At 41.8% G+C, this 23,498-nt stretch overlaps 2 protein-coding genes across 4 annotated transcripts in view; one reads left to right on the top strand and one right to left on the bottom strand.

The window, feature by feature from the left end:
- Positions 1–8,385, top strand: part of AP1G2 (adaptor related protein complex 1 subunit gamma 2) — a 63,733-nt gene extending 55,348 nt beyond the window's left edge. Inside the window, exons 18-22 of one of the 2 annotated variants that reach the window (XM_075319254.1) lie at positions 3,702–3,837; positions 4,135–4,267; positions 6,386–6,546; positions 7,572–7,670; positions 8,009–8,385. In XM_075319254.1, coding sequence (XP_075175369.1) covers positions 3,702–3,837; positions 4,135–4,267; positions 6,386–6,546; positions 7,572–7,670; positions 8,009–8,110 — 631 coding nt within the window. In that variant the 3' untranslated portion in view covers positions 8,111–8,385. Of the gene's footprint in view, positions 1–3,701; positions 3,838–4,134; positions 4,268–6,382; positions 6,547–7,571; positions 7,671–8,008 lie in introns of both variants that reach the window. The other variant, XM_075319246.1, reaches the window with a different exon arrangement.
- Positions 8,386–9,795: 1,410 nt separating this feature from the next.
- Positions 9,796–23,498, bottom strand: part of ZFHX2 (zinc finger homeobox 2) — a 124,431-nt gene continuing 110,728 nt past the window's right edge. For both annotated transcript variants that reach the window (XM_075319226.1, XM_075319235.1), the window contains exon 10: positions 9,796–14,060. In XM_075319226.1, coding sequence (XP_075175341.1) covers positions 13,258–14,060 — 803 coding nt within the window. In that variant the 3' untranslated portion in view covers positions 9,796–13,257. The remainder of the gene's footprint in view (positions 14,061–23,498) is intronic.

The following is a 23,498-nucleotide window of genomic DNA, read 5'->3' as shown; positions in this document are numbered from 1 at the left end:
TCAGGCAGCCTGGGAAGGCCCATACCTCGTGTACCAGCAGCTCAACCCTGTGACGTACCTGGTCACCCTGGACCCTGCCCGTGGAAGGCGGAAGCCCTTCCATGTGAACATGATGAAGGCACATCATGAGCGGGAGGCATGTGCGCTCCCCGTGTGCAACCTGCCCGAGGAGGGAGAAGCGGAAACCCTCTTGGATATGCTAGCCCAGGTTAGGGCAGGCGGATCCATTGAGGATGTGGAGGTTGGCCACCAGCTCTTGGAGGACCAACGGTCCCAGCTGTGGGCCACCCTACACCCCTTCCGGGGGTTGTTTACCAACCAGCCCGGAAGGACTGACTTGGCTGTCCATCACGTGGACACTGGGGATCATCCCCCGATCCGGCGTTCAGCATATCGGGTCTCCCTGGAGGTGCAGCAACACATGCGCCAGGAGATTGACGAGATGCTGAAGCTGGGGGTGATCCAGGCATCCAACAGCGCTTGGGCCTCGCCTGTAGTCCTCGTCCCTAAGAAGGACCGAACCACTCGGTTCTGCGTGGACTACAGGGGGCTCAATGCGGTCACGGTCGCCGATGCGTACCCAATGCCACGCATCGATGACCTGCTCGATCAGTTGGCCGGGGCTCAGTACCTGACCATCATGGATCTGAGCCGGGGATATTGGCAGATCCCCCTGACTCGCAAGGCCAGGGAACGCTCTGCCTTTATTACCCCATTTGGACTGTACGAGTCCACGGTGATGCCATTCGGGATGAGGAATGCCCCTGCCACTTTCCAGCGGATGGTCAACACCCTGCTCAAGGGACTTGAAGGGTACGCGGCCGCGTACCTGGATGACATTGCCGTCTTCAGTCCCACCTGGGAGGACCACCTAGAGCATCTAGCACAGGTGCTCAGGCGGATCCACCGGGCAGGTTTGACCATCAAGCCGGGAAAGTGTCAGCTGGCCATGAGCGAGGTCCAGTACCTCGGTCACCGGGTAGGTGGGAGAACACTGAAGCCCGAGCCTGAGAAAGTGGAGGCCATCGCATCCTGGCCCACCCCCAGGACCAAGAAGCAGGTGATGTCCTTCTTGGGGACCGCTGGGTACTATAGGAGGTTTGTTCCATGCTATAGTAGCCTGGCAAAGCCCTTGACGGACCTCACCAAGAAGAAGCTGCCCTCTGCAGTCGATTGGACAATGGACTGCGAGACAGCCTTCCGGGCCCTAAAGGACGCCCTGTCCAGCCCGCCCGTGCTACAGGCAGCCGACTTCACGCGGCCGTTTGTAGTACAGACCGACGCCAGTGACTTCGGCCTCGGTGCGGTGCTCAGCCAGGTGGACTCTGCGAGCCAAGAGCACCCAGTCTTGTACCCGAGCAGGAAGCTGTTACCAAGGGAAGTTGCCTATTCCACGATGGAGAAGGAGTGCCTGGCCATAGTGTGGGCCCTGCAGCGTCTGCAACCCTATCTATACGGGCGCCACTTCATCGTGGAGACGGACCACAATCCCCTCAGCTGGTTGCACACCGTCTCTGGGACGAATGGGCGATTGTTGCGATGGAGCCTTGCGCTCCAGCAATACAACTTCACCATTCGCCACAAAAGGGGCCGTGACCACGGTAACGCAGACGGGCTGTCCCGACAAGGAGAGGTCGCGGACGGGCGCACGGGGGAACACCGGAGTGTGCTGCCCCCTAGCGCCCTCAAAAGGGGGGAGGTGTGAGGCAAATCCCGGGATATGAAGATGAATTATGACTCCAGTCATAATCCCTCATCACTCCCTGGCAGTGCCCCCTCCCTTCTTGTTCTCAGTGTTCCACTTACACCTCCATGGCCATGTCCTGTGATATGGAAATGAGGTGGTGTGGGAACAATGGACACAGGATGACTCCCTGCCGTCACCCTGTAACAAGAGTTGTATCTCATTAGCAAGGCTATGGAACTAGCAGACAGAACGACTCCAGTAAAAAATGGTTCATATCTCGCAAGCCATATTTCCGATAAATATGGCAACCATAAAAATGGTGTCTCCGCATGCGGACGATGCCGGCACACCCTTTTTATGGGAGCAGGACATTGGGAAATGCCCCAGGCGTGATATCAGCCAATGGGGAACTGGCAGACAGGTCATGAGTCCCCTCGTTCTGTAGCTAAATTCATAACTGTCACAATGAGAGCGTTGGCGTCCGCCTACGACGCTCCCAGGCAAAGTTATGGCCATATTCCATGTTGTGGATTTTGTCCATAACTCCAGCCAGGGGTGGAGCAGTGCTCCCTCTGAGGTCACGAAGGTAGGAGGGGACCTGGATTTGTCCAGGTTGATAACCCTACTTCGGCCATTTTCCAGTGTTCTTTTCGCTGGGGGCACGTGTAGGAAACATCTGTGGGAAGGATCCTAGAAACCTGGGTACAGCGCCCCCCTGTGGCCAGACGCAACAAGGTAACTGCTGGAACTGTGTATGCCTGTTTGTAACCCATGCTTTGATTGTAACTGTACTCTGACATATGTATATTCTGTAGATTCCCTATTGTATATATTGTAGTTTCTAGTGTGCTTTAGGCTGATTAAATTATATAATTAATCTTGGGCTGTTCTGTTATCTCGATCTTGAATCCCACGTCTGTGTGTTCGGCTAATAGTTACCGTAAATCGGTTGGTGGCAGCGAATTGTGCCAAGGATTATTGTGGGGAGGCCAGTGAGATTCGGGGAGATTTTATATATTCCGCCCGCGGAGGTCGGGGGAATATATACCTTACTCTCACCGGGGACCCTTCAATAATCGGCATAAGTAGTATAGCGGCCTCCTTGCTTATTGTCGGGCAATTCCATAATTGGCCTGACTATAAGAGGGGCGCTAGAGAGCGCGTCACGTGCTCTGTCTGTCGGTCGGGAGGTATAAAGGAGGGGTGACACCCACTTGTTACCCCCCGATTGTGACGTACTGGTAGCCAGCGCGGGGGATTTCTGAGTGACCCCCCCGGTGGTTTGTGACATAGACACTTATGAAAAAGCGTTTTCCAAGTGAGAACTTGTCGTCAATCCCAATATAAAAAATATGTGCATAAAGCATTTATCACTGTAGCAAATACAGTATAAGTCACTTAATTTAAAGGGGGGGTTGTCCTCTTTCAGAAAATCTTATCAGGGAGCAGTTCGTTATGAAAAATAAAAAGGTGCCTTGCTCACCGTCCCCAGGTCCAAAGCTCATTCTCTGATGCTTTTCTTTGTATCCAATATTGGCTATGGCACTGCTAATAAGTTTGACAGCACAGCAGCCAATCAGTGAGCTCAGCTGAGTGGGGCAGAGTCACTAAACTCACTGATTGGCTGTCCCCGCTGTCCACATTGATATCAGCACCACAGCCAATACGGTACATCAAGAGAGGAGGCAGAATCCACACTGGACTCAGAGATGGTGAAAAAAGCGCGGGTCAGGGGTGGACACATCATTGGTGCAACCTGTGCAGCCGCCAAAAGGTGAGGGGGGGGCATTTCTTCCTCCAAAACATTTGGAATTGTGCATTATGATGACCTATTGAACTACGAAAAGCCCATATATTGTTAATGTGCAGTGGCATCTTTCTGCCTGTGTCCTCCATATAAAAAAAACTGTGCTTGGGAAGCAAGATTTTCTGAAAGGGCACAATCCTTTAACTAATCATCCACATGCATAGGAACTGCAAACATGAATTGATTTTGCCCCCTGTCTGATATCAGGACAGCCATCCTGGAGAAAATGCCTTTGGCAGAAAAGTCGACTTTAGCAGAAACTGAAACAGGCATTGGAGAAGTCAAAGAAAAAAGTAACAGTGAATCAAAAAGTACTCCCTCCGTAACCCAGCCATTCAGCCATGTGAGTAGTCTTGGGGAGAAGTTCAGCATCTGGAGCTGCAGTGTTACTAGATATATCCACGTGTTGTTATAGCAGCGCTCCTACCGTAGTAGATTACCCCACATTGATGTAGTGTGTGCTATAACATATATAATTAGCTTTTAGCCTAATTCTTATGGAGTGATGAAATCTTCTGTAAAGCAGCGAGTCTCCTGAACTGTATATATGTTATTGTAAAGAGAAATGTAGACGATGAAATATGCACTTGAGATCTGCACTCCCCTCCATTATACAGTATATCTCATGCTTATTCTGTAGGTTACAGACCTATTGGGATTGTTGGAAGAATCTACAGATAGCACACCAGTGACCTCAGGAATATCATCTATAAACCAGAATGTATCCAATGGGGGAAGCCTATTGGATCTCTTAGATGAAACGCCAAACTCAGGTATATACATGCATATATATGAGAAGTCTGTAAAAGTGAATTGTAATATTTGGGAACCTGTTCTTGATTTAAAGAACACCTGTCACCAGGTCAAAAGTGCTGTTTTTGTTCTTATTTCATTCTCACTTCTTGTTTTACTTAAATTTGCCATACGGTTGCATATATGGACTTTTTTATTTAGTGCTATTTTTTATGGTCTTTACAAACTGGGCGGGGCTCACAGCATATCAATGTGGAGCCATCTAAAGACCCCCCCTTGAGAATTCTGTGAGCCACACCCTATTGGTATTAGTACTGAATATAAAGGCCCATATTTCTAAGACTGTATAGTGGATTTTGGAGGAGGATGGAGGGGAGCAAATAAACCCAGAAGCAGCTTAAATGAAATAGGAGCAAAAACTGGCCACTTTTTTTGTTGACAACTTCTCCTTAAAGCACCACTTTTTTTTCTAATCTAAGTTCTTGACCCTAGCATTATATTCCTCACCGGTGTCTTCACCTTTTATCAGTGCCTCTCCTGTCTTGCACCACCATCATGTAACCGTAAATTCTACCGGAAGTCAGAGATAATGGTCATTAGCTCTCAATACAAGTCTAAGAGAGCAGGAACGAGGCTCTCATAGACTTACATAGAGTTGTGACTCCCAGATCGCTCCTGCAAACACTGGAGAAATCTGGCAGGTTAGAACTTGCTGAAGACCGACAGGAGCAGCACTAATAGAAGGGAAGACGCCGGAGGACGAGTATAATACTAGGGTCAGGCACCTAAAGACCGCTTTACACGCTGCAATGTATCTTACAATGTGTCGGCGGGGTCACGTCGTAAATGACGCACATCCGGCATCGTACATTGCAGTGTGTAACAGCTAAGTGTAATTGCGATTGAACGGTAAAGCGTTCATCGCACGCACGTTGTTCATTCCTCATGAATTGCACGTCAGATTGTTCATCGAACCCGGGGTAGCACACATCGCAGTGTGTGACACTCCGGGAACGATGAACAGATCTTACCTGCGTCCTGCGGCTCCTGGCCCACAATGCGGAAGGAAGGAGGTGGGCGGGATGTTTACGTCCCGCTCAGCTCCGCCCCTCAGCTTCTATTGGCCGGCTGCCACGTGACGTCGCTGTGATGCCAAACGTCCCTCCCACTCCAGGAAGTGGATGTTCGCCGCCCACATCGAGGTCGTATGGACGGGTAAGTACGTGTGACGGGGGTTACTCGTATGTGCGGCACGTTCAATAAATTGAACGTGCCACACATACGATGGGGATGGTTACGATCGCATATGATATCGTATGCGAAATCGTAACATGTAAAGCAGGCTTTAGATTAAAAGCAACACTCTAGCGCTGCAATAAAAAAAAAAAACACTGGAGTGGTGCTAAGTCTCCTATAGAAAGGTTATTTCTAAATGGAAAAGCAAGTTACTATATATCCAAACACACTGTTATAATATTTGATTTTATCCACAATTCTAATGGTTATACTCATTTATTATGTACAAATTTTTTTCATGTTCATGTCCTCTTCACTATTGATGGATGAGACTGAGTATCAATATATCAGATGGTATGTTATATATGGCATACCTTAAATTAATTTAAGGGATTAAAAACAACTATGGAGGTTGGGTATACTTACATTTAGTGTCATTTTATTATGAACATACATGAAGCAGTATATTAACTATGACAGTGCTGTACTGAGTTCTAATTTACCTTTATTCAATCAACATTTATGTCATTTTAAAACTTATAGGAACAGAAGTTTTGTTGTTTTTTTTATTGAAATTGCTAGTATAGTTTATGACATATTAATTTGTCATTCGTTAAATGCTATACAAACTTTATGTTGCTGTTTGCTAAAATGAAGGGTCAATGATGCTACAACACAATGTACTCAGTCCAGTTTATCAATATTTGTCTTCTGGAAATCATTTTGGTCCTAAAGCTGATATTATACAGACACCATCAGGACCATTCATCAGCTCTTATATAATGATTTTGTTCTTTGTGCTTACATATTACCATGCTAGCATTACATGATCATCTCTAGAGAACGTTTTCATATTAGCAGTGTGTTATGTTAATGTTCTTACCTGTTATTTCTTACAGCAGCTCCACTGCCACTTGTTGCCTATAATAATAATGGCGTTCAAGTGCAATTCTCCTTCATGCGTCCGCCATCTAGCCCTGCTCTTCTAGTAATCAATTCTTGTGCCACAAACTCGTCATCTAGTGATATCTCTGACTTCCAGCTTCAGGCTGCTGTACCTAAGGTGAGTCCTCGAAACATATAATATACATCTTTATTTATTGTACATTTTTATTACTTATCGTGCATCACTGGGTAAAAATGGAAAATTCCCCCCCTTTTGTATTGTTAGACCTTTAGCACCACCTGCAGAGTTGTGTGATATTGCACATTTATTTTTATCCATGGAGAAGGTGGACGATCAAGACATGGTCGTGACGTCCAAAAAGGGCATTGCCTTTAAATAACCACCATTTCATTGGTTTTAAATATTTTGGTTGTTTTTTGTTAAGATTGAGATTTCCTATTTTATTGCATTTAAATGAACCCACATCCCAAGTATCAATAAATAAAATTATCCAGTTTAGTTTCCATTAACAATTCCAATTTTTATCTGAATTGTTTTTACACATGATCGCAATTCAATGTATCCAAATGTGCATTGAAATTTAGGGAAGAGGTCTTCTCTATATTTAACATAGCAGTTCTTGCTGAATTGCCACCATACCTAATTTGGTCCTGGCTAGAGATGAGCGAACCTGAGGTTCGATTTTCGAACTGAACATCAACTTAAAAAATCAAGGTTCGGATGTTTTACATGCGAAACTTCACTCGCACGAGCAACGCTGAGCTCAGAAACGTTTGGTGCTCAGCATTGTTCGAAGAGCTCGCATTGGGGTGAACATTAGCACGATGACATGTAATGTGCAACCCAAAAAATTGTTTGAAAATGTCTGCTCATGCTCCCCCAGAATTGATCTGCTTATGGCTGGCTGTACGTGGGCGGAGACTCAAACTGCCAATCAGTTACTTGATTGGGGGTTCGGGTCAAGCTTGAGCCAGTGGAGGTTCGGTTCGTTGGCTGCCGGGGAAGCGAACCTCCACGAAACCGCTCATCTCTAGTCCTGACCCGAGTTATCAAGTACTGTCACTATTGGGCATGTCCACAATGCACCCTTTATAAGCCCACTGAGGACATTGCGCTAACTTTTATGTAATATCTCAGTTGCTTTCACTTGAATTATTGATATTGTATGTTTTATATTTCAGAACGTTCAGATCCAGCTTCAGGCTCCTAGTGGATCTTCGCTTCCAGGCTTTGGTGGAGGATCGGTTACACAGTCTATCCGTATTCTGAACCCTCAAAAGGTATTACAATGTAGTATTGATGAAAAATGGGTTATTAATATTTTAAGTAAAGATCATTTTGGGGGTAAATCCCTTTTGGGATTGTTGGAAGAGAGTAGATATCTCACTAGTGACCTCTGGAATATAGTTTATAAACCAAAATGTACTCCTTTTTGGAATTATTCTCAAGAACCACTTAAAGTGCAGCTATTTAGAAAGAAAGAGCACAAATACATCTAAGGTTTAATGAAATTTGACACCTTTGACCATTTAATTTAAAGATGCCTTTAATTGTTCAAAATTCGGACGTTTCCCAATTTTAGATTTATTTTTTTTTATAATTACTTGTCATCTTTTAGGTACCTTTACGTATGCGGCTACGGTTGTCTTTTACACATAACGGAAATCTAGTTCAAGAAATGTGTGAAGTGAACAGCTTTCCTACAGAAACGTGGAAGTGACATGATCGGGTTCGCATGGACAATCGAATAATGCTGGAGACACCATAGATTGTTTCTGGATGATGGAAAAAGAAAAAAAACTGACTGTGTTACATTAAGCAGATATGTAATAACTGAAAACCAAGCAAGGTGGCAGTTTCTACATGTGTGATGCTTACAGGATAGAGTTACACATGAAAAAGCACATGAAATATCACTAAGTGTGAACCTACACATGTAAAGAGTGGGTAAGGATATTTGAAAGATATTGTAATAAAATTCCTTTAAAGACCAAACGTGCTGTTTTCCTCCTCTAGGTGGCATTATTCTACCTTGACTTTTTTGTTTTTTAACCTTGCTTCCTTCCCACTGTTCCAGTGTTGCTTAATACTGTGCCAATCTCTACACTAAGGCACTCAATACATGTATCATAGCTTCAGTATGAAGACAGAAGAAATCCCATTAGCGCAACATAAAAATACAGAAATGGTTAACCCTTTAATTCGCCGTTTACAGATTTGCCAATTCCCTTTAGGCTGTTTGTGTTAATTAGGATTTGCGAGTATAATGAATTCTCCGGCTAATTAATGCTGTGTAGTGATGATGAGGGGGTTGCCTGAAATAGTGTGTTAGGGGGGAGCAGCCAGCGGTGATGTGTGGGGGGGGGTTCATGTGAGTGGCACTGAGCCAGCCTGTACCTGCCCCCTTCAAGATGACAGACTATAAGAGACAACAGGGAGAGAGAGCGCAGTGACGAAGGAGGGAGAGTGCGCAGAGTAGCAGATGCATCCGCCATCGAAAAATCAGCATCTTCTCTACCCTCCCACCAATATCCAATCGTATATATTTCACCCCCACCAACTCACCCACTTCTGCTCCCTGAGGTGTGAGCTGGCAGCTGTGGGCACTGGCCATCTGTGTGCGTGTTCATGCATTTGCATCTGTTTGTCTGTGCCCTGTTTGCGCATATCCGGGCAGAGAGCTTGGCAGAGAGCTTGGCAGAGAGAAAGAGTGTGTGGGGTAGAGAAATACACAGCCGGGGAGTAAGTCAGCGTGAGACATACATAGAAAGAGATGGGCAGAAAGAGGCAGATAGCGAGAGTTGGCACAGCTACAGACGCTGGCGAAGAAGCTGGCACAGACGCGGCCCCCTTAGAGATGGCACCTGGTACTTATCATTGTGCCGTAAACGGTATGCATGAAACCGAGTCTAAAAGAGCTAGCATGCAAGGATATGACAGGACATGGTACAAGAAAAGAAGAGGATGGCACGCCAATTCGTTTTACTGATCTCACGAGTGTTAATTGCTCCTGCTCCCGGAGTGCTTGATGTTGGCACATATGTACGAGTTGCGTGGCATGCATCTGTGCTATTGGGTGCAAATGTCTAGTCGTGCCATATTACATCCTAGCGTTTCAGCAACAATGGCTAAGCCAAACAAAATTCTGCCATGCCCAAGAAGACCATCAAGAGCTACTCAACAATGGCCGTAATGGAAATGACGATGGAAGGATACCAGAGGCCTCCAGATAACGGTGAGACAGAAATGACTCCAAAAAATAACAATGCATCATTACTACCGCACACAGGGAGGTAAAAGCTTGATCTATTCTGAATCTATACCATATGGCTTGAAGGAGAGACAACATTCTGTTGTCGATTTATTGTTGACATAATGATTTACAAAACACACAAACACCAAATCGACATTTTAAGTTTAGATTTTTATATTTTTTTAACCATTTATACATCACTCTGAGGAAATCCTCAAACTCTTTGCATGCGACAATCCATGTTAGGTGAGCAGCTGGTCACTAGACAGGCTAAAAGATACAGGAAGAGCATGGGCTATATCCTATACTAAGCTGGCATGATGTGCTTGTTGGAGGTCAGATTTACGGCTTTGGTACTAGTTAGTTTGTTTGGTTAGTATACCAATCCTGGTTACATTAAATGATATAACCTGCAGGATCTACGAAGGCATTAAGTAAGTCCAAGGCCCAATCTGTGCCACCCTTTGTGTATCCTGTAGTGTTATAACCTTCATATTTAACAGTTATAGATTAATTTAGGGAAGAGAACACTTGAAGAAAGACAATGAGCAGGTATGATGGATAATATTATTAGGTCACTGGATGCTTAAATGTTTAACAGCTTTTGGGGGAGAAAAAATCATAGCTTTTAGGGGAAATGAATCTATAAATGAATTGCAAAAATAAACTCTACGCACGTGCCACTTAAGTGAAGTATTACTATGATTTATTTGATGCATCAGCATATTACTTAAAGTTTGTCCAATTTGTTAGGCAAGGAAATGTATATTTATTTAAGACCATCATATTCAGCCACAAATTTTCAACGCATGCACTCATCAAGTGAAAACACGAGAAATCGTCATAATTTTCACTTGATGCGGGTCTCCACTAAAATTTTAAAAAGAGAAAAAAAGCTCATTTTTAAAGCCATCATTCCATCAAAATATTTCATAACGTGGCAGTGTACAGCAAACAGCATTTGCTCAATATCACATCAGCCAAACATCAATCAATTGAAAGAAACCTTTGGAAATCCAGTACTTTCACCATATTATGCGGTTTTAAAGTTTAATATGTTCGGTGTGTAATAATAAAAAACTAATGACATTGGTGAACAGGTTGGCTTCCTAATGTATTAGTGTTTGACGATTTAATTCTTAAAAGATATGTATGCATTTACAAGAAATAGGGACTTGAGAATTGCACTGAAAAATCTGCAAACGACGAGCAGCTAAGAACGTCCCTCGAGCAGTCTACTGCAGGCTTTGCGCATTGTCAGAGAGCCTCTCGTGTCCTGTGCTTTGTTTAGGCTGATAGCAACCCTATGATTATGGGATAACGTGACTTGTTTTTCAATATCAATAACATGGTTATCTATCAGGATTTTTTTTGTAACTTATGAATGCTACACATTGTAAATGATTTTCTCTATTGTTGGTGGATACCATAACTGGTCTTTGGCTGTTTCTAGGCCACTGAGAACAACTAAATGAATTGGAGGGGTATACGAATGATCATATAAAAAATTCTAGCTATGTGTAATATGTACAAATAGTTGGAAACCAATGTGCTGAGAGGGGGCTTGCTGCATTAGGGCTTCTTGGATTCCTATGAGATGAAGGAGGGATCGTATAACTAGAGAAGCCATTGGCAAAATTAAAAAATGATGGTGCAAAAGGCAAGCTATTATTAGGACATATCAAAAGGCGAGTAATGTGGCCAGCAGAAAATGTAAAGGACATGTGTGATATCTGATGATGGATGCAAATAATCCAATAAAAGTTGTAAATAGCGTTAAGATAACCAATGAGAATGCAGAATTGAAAGCATCCTACAGTTCTACAGCTGTGGCGCACCTAGAGGTTTGATCTTGTGGAAGGGACCAACAGATTGCACATAATATGTGTTCATGGCAGCAATTTATATTAAAAAAGTTTCTATATGTTTTTTATTGCATATCTGTATAGAGATGTGGGGATGTTTTTAAGCTTGTTAATGTGAACTTGCAAACCATCATAGAAAGTCCATGCTCATTCTTAAGATCGGTAGGTACACATATTTTAATGCACAATGATAGCGGCCAAGGTAAGTGTACCTTTCCTTGAATATCCTTAAGGTATCCATACATCTTAGATAGCGGTTGGCTAAAAACGTGTTTGGCTGATACCAGTAGTCACTCTTTGGACTTGTTGAAGGGTAGTTCTCCTCTTAAACATATCCTATAGGGGAATGTTCATAACATCTCCATACACATAAACTGATCAACCTACACGAAATCGGCAGGTTCAGTCAACTTATATCTAATATGTATGGACACCTTTACAAGTCCACAACAGCTGCAGGCCTACAGGCTTATTTAATTATGTGCTCAGTTAGGGAAAGTAATGGTTAAAACAATTGTACAAGATAAGAAAGGAAGACTTGGGATAAATGAGGGACTGTGGAAAATATGAGAAAAGATGTATAGAATTTCTTTTAGAATATGTATAAGTATCCAAGCTAGACTATTCAGATGACAGAGGAGTCCATACCAAACACACGCCTGTAGACTTATGTAGATGCCATGCTGCTCCGAGTGATGAACTAAATGTAGTGACACAGCATTTTCTGTAACCCATGATACAAATTATCGTCCATTTCAGATGCCTATCTTTCCATCCATTTTTTTTGGTGTGAATATTTTCATCATTTTTATGTAACTTTGGATTCAAAAGTTTGTAATTATTTTTGTGTTTTAGTATGTCACTTGTGTTTCCTTGTTTGGTGGTTTAATATCCCAATCCTTCCCTCCCCACCCCCCAAAAAATCCCCAAGCTTAAAACATTAAGAGTGAGGTATGGGGAGAGCGATACAGGGGAGCAAGGGAGTGAAAAATGTCCCTCCCCCCATAACCCTCCCCAGAGAGATAAAGCCCTTCCCTTGTCCCCTCCACAAATGGTTAAAGCATCACAGCGAGAGTTCTTGGAGTGGTATTAACACCCCTAAGTATTACAAAGTTCAAGTCACTGGTTGAGAGGTGCTGTATTCCATAGTGAAATAAAACTCCCAAAATCTCCATGTACACACATGTGTACATGCATGTGTGACAGGAGAGCGGGCATCGCCTCTTGTTTGGTTCCATAAGTCTTGGAACTTTTGGTTATATTTAGTTTTTTCCCCTCCCCCTGTTCATTGGTTTATTGTTCATTCCCATTCCCCAAGTCAGGGAGTTTGGGTAAAGAGTCTATAGACAGGGGGAGGTCACTCTTGTTTTGGCACCAGGTTCAGAAAATCCAGAAAAGCTTTGGGTTCTCAGTATTTCTATGCAGAGGTTTAAGGGTTTTTCATTTTCTTTTTGGCCTGTGTTATGATGTATTTCTTTGTGTATACGTCCCTGCTGGAGAGGCACACAAACAAGCTAGGGGAGACAGTCATGAAAGTAGAGGGAAGTGTCCCTCCAGCAGGTGAAAGGGCAAGGAAGCATTCTTGAGTGAGGGAATGCTTCATTTGTAACAGACAGACACAAGTAGGGAGACAATCACAAAAAGGGAAGTCACACAAACACTCTAAGGGGGTAAATGAAACATACACAAGAAGTGAAATAAAATAGAGAGACAACTTCAAAGCTGAAGTATAAGACAGCAAGAGTGTCTCTATAAAGCCATGAGCACAGAGGTAGCAGCACTCTTTGGCCTGAGTTGAGGTATTGCAGAGGATGCTCCATCACTGCATGCACTTTGTGCACGGTGCTGCTGTGACCTCAGATGTTGGCTTCGAGCTGCGGGACCCTGCAGTAGTACTTGGCAGGAGAGGCAGTGATAGGTACAGACCCTCACTCTAAGCGGTGGAGGATGTGGAGGAGGTCCAGTGTAACAGCCTGCACGTTGATGGGCTTCAGCTTCTCCCTCTTCGTCATAAGAGGTCTTGCAGCGTTGGCACTGGTACCTAATTGCCACATCCACCATTGGAATATCTTCATCTTCTAAGTCATCATCTCGCTCCACACTTTCTTCCTCTCCCAGTGTAGGTTCCTGACCCCCACTGCTATCACTTGAAGCTTTCGTCTGTGAAGGCTCTGGCTTACGGGATGATGCCACCTCAGGAGCCAATTTAAGGGGTGCTGGGAGCAGCCCTAGGAGAGTGTGGGGAATCACTGGATTAATTGGAAATAGACGTTTCTTTAATCCATATAGCTGTTGAAAATATGGGCCCTGTATCTGGGGGGTGAACAAGGGAGTGGCAGCTGGAGCAAGTGAAAAAGGCATAAAAGGTGCCCCCATGAGAGAAGCAGCCTTTAAAGGTGATGGACCAAGGGTCTCAGGGGTCAATACAGGTTGTGATGAGTCTTTAGTGGTATCACTGGTAGTGTGCGAAGAAATGGGGACAGATGGTGCTGCACGGGGAAGGAGAGCAGGAGGTACAGAAGAAGTCATCCCGATGAGACTTGGAGGAGGTCCTAAGATAAGAGATAAAACCATGATGAGTGGAATGAATCATACTGGAGTAAATAATGATCATCTGAAAATGAGGAGGAAACATATTAATGGCGGTAATGCTAATAAAAGTTATACAAAGATGAAAAATTCATTTGACTAGTATCAAGTATCAGTTTTGCAAAAATACTAGTTCCATGCGTAATGAAAACTAATATTAGTGCATGTAGTTCTCCAGCATAATTCCTAATCCTATATCTTTTGCTATGTAATTTTATTGTAATACCAAAGGAATCACCTTTCTCTTACATGTTATTGGAACAAGGGTTCCAAATCACAACTCTACATTCACTATCCGCAAATTTGCATGAGACACCCAAGGCAAAACTGTAGTGTTAGTTGACCATACACGTTCATGTCCATCAAGGTTGGTCTTGCTGTATTATTATATCTTGTATATTAATGAACAATTATTTTTTTACCCTTCAGTTTATACTGTATTAAAATATAGAGACAATACTTTATATACCAAAATGGTTATTATATGAATAGATTTGATTTATCTGAAACTGGAGTAAAAAGTGGAATTACAAATTAGATTATTCTAGACTTTTTATTAAAAATCTGTATAAATGGAGGGAAAAAAAGAATAAAAAGGATTGACCAGCGGAAACATTTCCATTAAAAAAACATAGAAATTGTTTTTTTATAAAAAAAAAAAAAAAAAATAATGCAAATAAAATAATGTAATGGTCACAATGTTTCTAGTTTGGCATCTGGTGTATGAACACTAAGCTGTACTCGAAAACCCGCCCTTTATTCTGGCCTCCGTACGGATACCAGGGGGTACAAAGGTGACAACATCAATGATTTGTCTTTAGTGACGCAGTGTTTTTGCTTGATGGTTGATTATGAAATCCAAGTGGAAATACGTTTGATGTTTTGTTATGGCGTACATATAATACAAATAGTAATATCATACTGTAGCTAAGTCATTTCTTTTAGACTTAATAATTATTGGTAGAAAAATGTTTATCTTTGTTCTTCTCCAAATTCTTTGTTGTATCACTGGTGTTGAAAATGGCACTAACATGTGGTGACACGCTGCTCATGTGTACTATGGTTGTCATCTGATATATTCTGCATTGTGACCAGGCTATATACTGTATAGCTTTCATATATTGTCAGTGGTAAAGCCGCCTTGGGTTAGTAGTGAAAAGATTTGGTTTCTGAAAGTAGACAGTGTTGTGGTTAGACCCCTGTAATATTGGGGTCAAATCACCACAAAGAAGTGAGATTTTTCCCACAAAATTCTTCACTGCTGTCAACCACTTAGTTGATGCTGTGATGTATTCTATTGTAGTATCTGAGATTAGCCTGCATTTATCTAATGAGGAAACATGTTGAAGGAGACATTGTGAAAAAAAAATTAAAAAGTAAAGAGTTATTTAGGCGAATTTGAACATTTAGGAAATTTGTTGGCCAATATTTTTGTTTTTTACCTAAATCCATATATTTTTCGAGTACATATCAGTTCTGGTGTGGGGCTCATTACAAATTTTTCATTGGTTTGCTTTTACAAGCTCTTTGTTTTTCTCTACATTCAACTTTAAATTAGTCTGTGGCCAAAAATCAGCTGAAAGGAGCTAAAAAGAAAAAGGAGCTCACTGACAGATTCTCAGTTAAAGGGGTCAGCCACTTTCTTGTTAGTCAGTTTCCCCCCAAGTCTTCTGTCCATACAATTGCTGCTGGTGGAGGAGCATGTGACCAGAACGCTTCATCAGCCTCCTCCAATAGGAATGCAGCTTTCCCATGTGGGGTGTTTTACAATTTGGAGAGGATGATTAGTCCGCTCAACATTGAAGTTGAATGTGAAAGAGAAGAAAAAGCCTGTAAAAGCCAAATGGTGCAAAATTTGTAATGAAACCTAATTTCAAAAGTAATTTTTAGTCCAAAACACAATTTTATTACAAAAAAATGTCCTCAAAGGTGGCGATGTCAATGTCCACACTTTACCTATGATCAATTGTTCTTGGAAAGCTCTTGGAGGTTTATTGTTTTCCCCAAATCACAAGTTATCCTCTATCCACAAGTATGATCATTGGAATCTCCAACAATACCAAAAACAGGATTTAAGAACCATGAGAAAGGGCGCTGCTTTGAATGGAGTAGAGGTGTGCGTGCATGCTCCAACCTCCATTCACTGTCTATGGGACTACTAAGGAAAGTAGAGTACATCACAGTCCGGCAGTTACATGAACAATGAATAGATCAGACGCCAATTATGAGCACCTCAACATCATTCAAGATGGAGCTCTGGAGAATACCGTTCTTGGGATCACAATGGCTCACAACAATTGGACCTCTAGCGGCCAGAAAATCTTCCTTCATCTTATGGATCATGGATAATTTCTGATTTGTGGTAATGAGATTATACTAAACCCTCTGATTTCGGAGGTACCACGTGATCATGTGTATTAGGTGCTGGAGAAAAATTTTGGGTGTACGTATTTCCACGTGCAGAATACATTTCTCTCAGAAGAGGGACTACATGCACGCTCAGCTATATTGAGTATGCAAGTAGATGTAGAGGTCAGAGGGAAAGCTTTTGGTTTACATCTATCGAAGGTATATGGGCACATTTAGAGATAAAAATAGCATCCATTATTAACTCCATTACTACTATCCTTTGCATTTCACCCCTGAAGAAGGTTCAACCGAAACGAAAGTCGGGGTTAGGCCTATGCTCACGGTGCCCCTTGTTTATGGGTATAGATGGAGGCTTTGATAAGCTAAGATATGGTTGTGTGACTTTGGCTGTATTCCTAATTAACTATTTCTTTTAGGTTTCTCACCACATCATTGTGTTTTTTTGTATATTCATTAATATTACACTTTTTTTCCTGTGGCTGGTTTTGTGATCTCCATCCTATACATAGCCATGTAGCCATCTTTTGGATCCACTTGATTTATTCAATAGACACAAGTTTGTCTTTATGTGATTTATCTTACTTAATATTTTTACTTTGTGTTTTTGCTCAGATGAGATTGCCATATTGTTGTATGGCACATTTTTAGGCCTTATTTATCTGTACCAATAAAGTACATTTTTATATCAATGCATTCTGCAACCCAGATGCATTCTTTTTCACAGTATTTCTGTATGAGTATATACATTTTCATGTTGGGCTTATGCAGTATAAACCAGACACCAATTATATCTATTTACCTGTCCGTGTAGCTTCTACTGTTGATAGAAATTCTATCACAGGAAAAATGAACCAAACTGATATTATTCTACTCAATCTGTAGATTTAGGACATGTATGGCCAGATTTATTTTTTGTTCTCCACAAACCTATGTTAAATTGTGATTTTTAGAGACAATCAAATATAAAAACTTTCAGCTATCTATAACCGTGAGAAAAAAAAATGAAATTTCAATTCTACCATTATACTACAATTATATTGACAACACCCTACTGGGTTACATGTTAGCAGGTAGCATTAACATAAATAGGGAGTTATATTAATACACCAGTGGAATATCCTGTATTACACTGATGTCATTAAATATACTAATTACAATTATACCTATGATATTATATTACAAAAATAGCTATGTACATTTAATTTAAAAAAAAAAAAAAAGATATTGGAATGAAGGAGTTTTCAATAAAAATATGTTTTATTCTTCTAGGTAGTAATAATACAGATCAAGAGATAAGTCAACATTTTCTATAATTATACCTTACATTTATTGGAAATGTCTTCATTGCTGGATCTTTTATTTTTGTTTTCAATCTTTTATTCCTGGAGAATATCTGGGCAAGGTTGGATGTTAGTGAGCCCACTTTACTTTACTAGCAAATCCTTAGGATAGGTCATCAATGTCTGATTGGCCTGGGTCCAACACCCCGTAGCCCTGCAGATCAACTGTTCTTGATCCTGGCGGTGGCAGCAGGTGTCTGGAAATGCTCAGTTTCGGAGTTGCCCCGTCTTATGATAGTGGCCGGGCTCCACCTCCCATTCAAAGGAGGGGAATGTGCAGTACCCGCTCGTGGCAGCTATCGGTTGACAGAGCAGCTCCGGAACTGAGCACTTCCGGCAGTCTGCTTCTGCCGCTGAGACCAAGAACAGATGATTGAATGGGGTCGGTGTGTCGGACCCCGGCCGATCAGAAATTAATGACCTATCCTAAGGAAAGGCCATCAATGTAATAGTGGACAACCTTTTTAACCATGTAAGCATGACATGGTTAATATAGCTTTTCTATGGGATAGATTCAAATCTGTGCTGCCCAATTGAAGAGAAATCCAGAGGTAGATGAATGAAAAGTGGTTTGTTTATGGACGCGTTTCTGAGTCAACCAGACTCTTTCATCAGTACTACCACATAATGTGTCCGGCCTGTGGAATCTGTCATTTTCATTACACACAGCAATTCTGCGGTATTGCTGCATATAGTACAAGTGACCACAGGTTCAAGACCACTAAGGTGACTAACAAATACAGTAAAAAGTAGATTTATTTTTATCTAAATAAAAAAAAAAAGATAAAAATTTGAATCACTCTCCTTTTCCCTAGATAACAATAAAGAAATGTAAAAAAGAAAATATATTCATATGTGATATGGTTGCATCTGGAAAAGTCTGATCTCTCAAAATATTAAATGAATTAAACCGACTGGTAAACACTGTAGCAGTAAAAAACATCAAAACACCACAACTGCAGTTTGGCCGTCACCAAAAAACACTAAAAATTCTAAAAATAAAGACAACAACTTGCTACAAAGTAAACAAGTCCGAACATCTCCATTGATGGAAATCTAAAAAATTACGGATCTTGTGAAATGGCGACACAAACCAAATTTTTTTATTGTCCTCCAAAAAACTAGTCCTCCTATGTCTGAGTGTAAAAATAAAAAAGTTCTGGCTATTAAGGGAGAGGGAAAAAATTAAACCGCAAAAATGAAAATTGACTGAGGAGGGAAGGGGTTAAATAGTATGACAACATATCTTGATGTATTTTAGAGTCACATGACCTATAGAATCTTGGGGCCGGCTACCATACAGCTTTATGAGGCAAAGTAATGGAAGTCAAATAAATCTAAAGTGTATATTTGTGTTTGAGCTATTATACAGAATATAGGACTATTTCTGCTTGTCTCCCACAGATGCCTGCTGGATGACGAGGATCGGTATTGTCACCATCATCATACTAGGAAATAATTCACACTGTGTATATGACTACATAACGGTGAGTAATAAGGAGCTGAAATGTAAGGTTATTTCCAAATGTTCAGATAAGGAGCAGCAGTGGGCCATAATTCTAGCTCATCCAAAAGACAGTACCACATGTAGTTTGATATTTTCCAATGGAAATTCCATGGAGGACAAATGAAATCCACAGAAACTTTATGAACAGTGTATGAGATTATCAAAATAACGTCACAAATTATTTTGAAAGGAAACCCATAGTGAAAATAGCTGAGGAGGGATGAGGGACCCGAACTGTAAAGTTCGGAGTTCGTCCCAGACACCAGGTGTCCGGGCTCAAATACAAACTTTTAAAAAAAAAGTCTGTGTTCAAGTTTGGAGTCTGTTCATATGCTAATAAAGTTTGCTGAATGGCTTCAATGCAACAGCCAATCAACAAGCTTTATAGCATGCAGAAGATGCCTGTATACTGTTGTGAATAACATATATAAAAAAAATTTAAAAATTACATGGGGTGCCCCCTATTTTTCATCACCAACCAAGGTAAAGCAGACAGGTGAGGGCTGGTATTATCAGCCTGGAAAGGCCCATGGTTATTTAGCCCTTCCCAGTCTAAAAATAGCAGCCTACATAGGTAAGGATGGTTGACCTCGGGGAGATCAAGATCCAACACCGCGGAGACACCATCACGTGTTTCTCAATGCAGTGACACTAGAACAAGTCACTAGTGTCATTGCGTTGAGAAACACGTTATGGTGTCTCCACGGTGTTGGATGCTGATCTCCCCGAGGTCAACCATCCTTACCTATGTAGTCTTCTACTAGGCATTGCTCCCACTAGCCAGTTTCCTACTCCACACTGATGAGGGGCAAATACCCCGAAACAGCTGTCTATGGATGGATGCCATGTTTTGGTATAGCCGGTTTCCTTGACTGGAGACTGCCCTTCCCGTGGTTGTTCCTTCTCGGTGAAAGACCTGGCTAGTTTCCTGCCAGCGTTGAGAAACATGTGATGGTGTCTCCGCGACATTGTTGTTTTGTTTTTTTAAAATAGCAGCCCACAGTCGCCCAATGAGTGGCACCTTTATTAGATGTGCCAATTTAGGTGCTTTGCCCTGCTCTTCCCAATTGCCTTGATGCAGTGGCAATTGGGGGTAATACTTTAAGGTTGAATTAACAGCTGGCATTAAGCCCAGGGGTTAGTAATAGAGAGGTGTCTATCAGACACCCCAATTACTAACCCGGTAAGTGTAAAGTTAAAAAAAACAACACATACTGGAAAAAAAATAGTTTATTTGAATAAAAACACCCTCACACTATCCCTCGTTCACTAATTTATTAATTAAAAAGAAATCCTTGAAGTTCCCATGTAATCCAATAGTGTAATGTCCAATGATACCCTGTAATCCTATGGAGCTTCGTCGTTCTCAGATTGTGCTGAGAATGAGGCTCCATAGGTCACTCCCAGTCGTGAGAAATTCCATGCTGCTGCTGAGTGACTTACAGAGCCTCGTTCTCAGAAAGTTCTGAGAACAAAGCTTTATAGGATTCGATGGGCATCGTGGGACATTATACCATTGGATTACATTGGATCTTCAAGAATTTCTTTTTAATTAATAAATTGGCGAACAAGGGCATGTGAGGGAGTCTTTATTCAAATAAACTATTTTTTCCTGTGTATGTTTTTTAACTGTGCACTTGCCGGATTAGTAATGGGGATGTCTGATAGACGCCTATTCATTTACTAACCCCTGAGCTTGATGCTAGCTGTCAATTCACAACTGACATCAACCCCCAAAAGTATTACCCCGATTGTCACCGCAGCGGGGCAATTGGAAAGAGCTGGGAAAAGCGACAGAATTTGCACATCTAATGTATGCGCCACTTATCAAGTGGCTTTGGGCTACTATTTTTAGGCTGGGACGGACCAGATAACCATGGGTCTTCCCAGCCTGATAATTTCAGCCCCCAGCTTTACTTTGGCTAGTTATCAAAAATAGGGGGACCCCATGCCATTTTTAAAATAATTTAAATAAATCATTTTTAAAAACGGCGAGGGGTCCCCTTTATGTTTGATAACTAGCCAAGGTAAACCAGACAGCTGTGGGCTGCAGCCTGTAGTTATCTGCTTTACTTGTGCTGGTTATCAAAAATAATTGGGACCCCATGTAATTTGTTTATTTTATTTATCCCCTATCCACATTTGTTTGCTCTTACTCCCATTTTGCAGCCCCCTAGCCCTTACTATGACATTTTACAGCATCAAAGTTCTGGTCCCCATTGACTTATATGGGGTTTAGGGTTCATGGTCAAATTCCGGTCCCAAACAAAACTTTTAACTAAATGCCGTCAGAATTCTGCAAACCCGAACCTCCGTGGGTCCGCTCATCCCTACAGCTTAGTAAATACAGATCATGTAAGGAAACTATGATATCTTTCAGAAACTACAAACAAAGGAATTAGTATACAATAAGAAAAAAATCCATTCATCTGAAAAATAAAAATTGAGTGTGACTGGACTAGTTAGGGTGTGTGTGCATGCTGCAGGTTAGGTGCAGAAATTTTCTGCAAAAAAAAACAACGCACCTTGTGGCTGAAAAATGCACCAAAACACGCATGCAGATTTGGGAAAACAACTGCACGATAATCTGCAATAAAAAACTCAAGAGTGCGCGCACAGCTTTAGGCTATGTCCGCACGTTACTTTTTACCTGCTTTTTACCTGCTTTTTTGCTGCTTTTTCAACTGCAGCGTTTAATGCCACAATGGTTGTGTTCTGCTTTTCAAGCAAAGTCTATGGGAATTTGGGTTTCTTGTCCGCACTATGCTGTTCAAACTGCAGCCTTTTTGTTGCAGAACTTTGGTCAAAAACTCAGCTTTGCAGTGCAAAACCCAAATGGCAAAAACAATTGACACAAACACACACACACACACACACACACACACACACGCACCTTCACCACGGACAGTGCAAAACGTTCGTGTTTTCCACGGATGTGTGAAGAAGGACTTTTACAGGTTATTCTGGACTTTTTACATTTTCCTTATAGGGCTAAGCACGTAATGGCAGGTGGTTGCTTGGCCTGCGATGATCTTTCTCAAGTGGACACAAGTCACTCCTGACGCCGATTGTCCCAGTTCCCTTAACGTTACGACGACAGAGCAACTTCTTTTCAGCTGTTCTGTGTCGATGGGACGTCACTGGTGACATCATTTTGACTGACAGTCGGCTCAGTCTAATGCATTGGAGAGTCAGCTGTCAATCAAATGATGTCAGTAGTGTTGTCCCATCGACAGAGCAGAGGAAAGGAAACTGCGCTACTGACGTAACAGGAAGCAGGAGCAATCTGTTAGCAAGCACGTAATAAGTGCTTAGCCCCGTAGGGAAAATGAAAAAAGGCAATTTGTGGGCAGCCTGTATTGGGCACTGGCTGTATTATCTCTGCCAGATAAGATTGACTCCGAGTGCTGTCCACAGATTGGTTCCCTTTAAGTCCTGACATCTAAATTTTTCTGCATATGAAAAAAAATGGACCAATTTTCAGCAATGTGCTTGACAGGACTTGAAAGACACATGATTAAATCTGTGTGCTATCCATTTTTTTTCAGGCACATTGATTTTAATGTGTAAGTTTGATCTGAGACTCCAATTTTTTATTTTTTTTTAAACACTTAGTCATCTGAATGAGGCCTAACTTTACTAAGACTAGTTTTCTGGTAATAGTACAAGCTCTAGAGCCCTTTGCCACATTCACACATTTTTTTTTCCCCCGCCTGGTTGTTATAGTCCTTTTGTATACGGTAATTGGAAATCATCTGTGCTTCTCAGAGAAGCTAAAGGTGACATCATGATATGCCATCATGTCTATCTAAACACACCCATAGGGCCCCAGAAAGAAATGGGGTCCTTCTGGTTTCTGTTCGTATACAGTTTGAAAACCAAAACCTAAAATGGGATACATGGCAGTCTTTCATTGGAGTTCTTCCCATCATTGGCCGCTAGATCTTCAAGGGATTTTCCAAGTCCAAAAAAATATCAGTGGGATGGCCGGAGATGTGATGCAGGATAAAATGGGGGAGTAAAACGTCTTGTATTACTTTATTCCTATTACTTGATTTGGATACTTTTTTTAATAACTTAGAAAAATTCTTTAAAAATGCAAACAAAACTTAGGGCGCATTCACGCCTTGGTTTTCCTCATCTGTGTGCTGTGCATTTTTCAAATAGACGGCACGTATTAAAAA

This window comes from Anomaloglossus baeobatrachus, chromosome 1 (assembly GCF_048569485.1).
Source record: "Anomaloglossus baeobatrachus isolate aAnoBae1 chromosome 1, aAnoBae1.hap1, whole genome shotgun sequence".
NCBI lineage: Eukaryota > Metazoa > Chordata > Amphibia > Anura > Aromobatidae > Anomaloglossus > Anomaloglossus baeobatrachus.
Note: the sequence above shows the minus strand (reverse complement) of the source record. Positions and strands in the feature narration are given on the sequence as shown.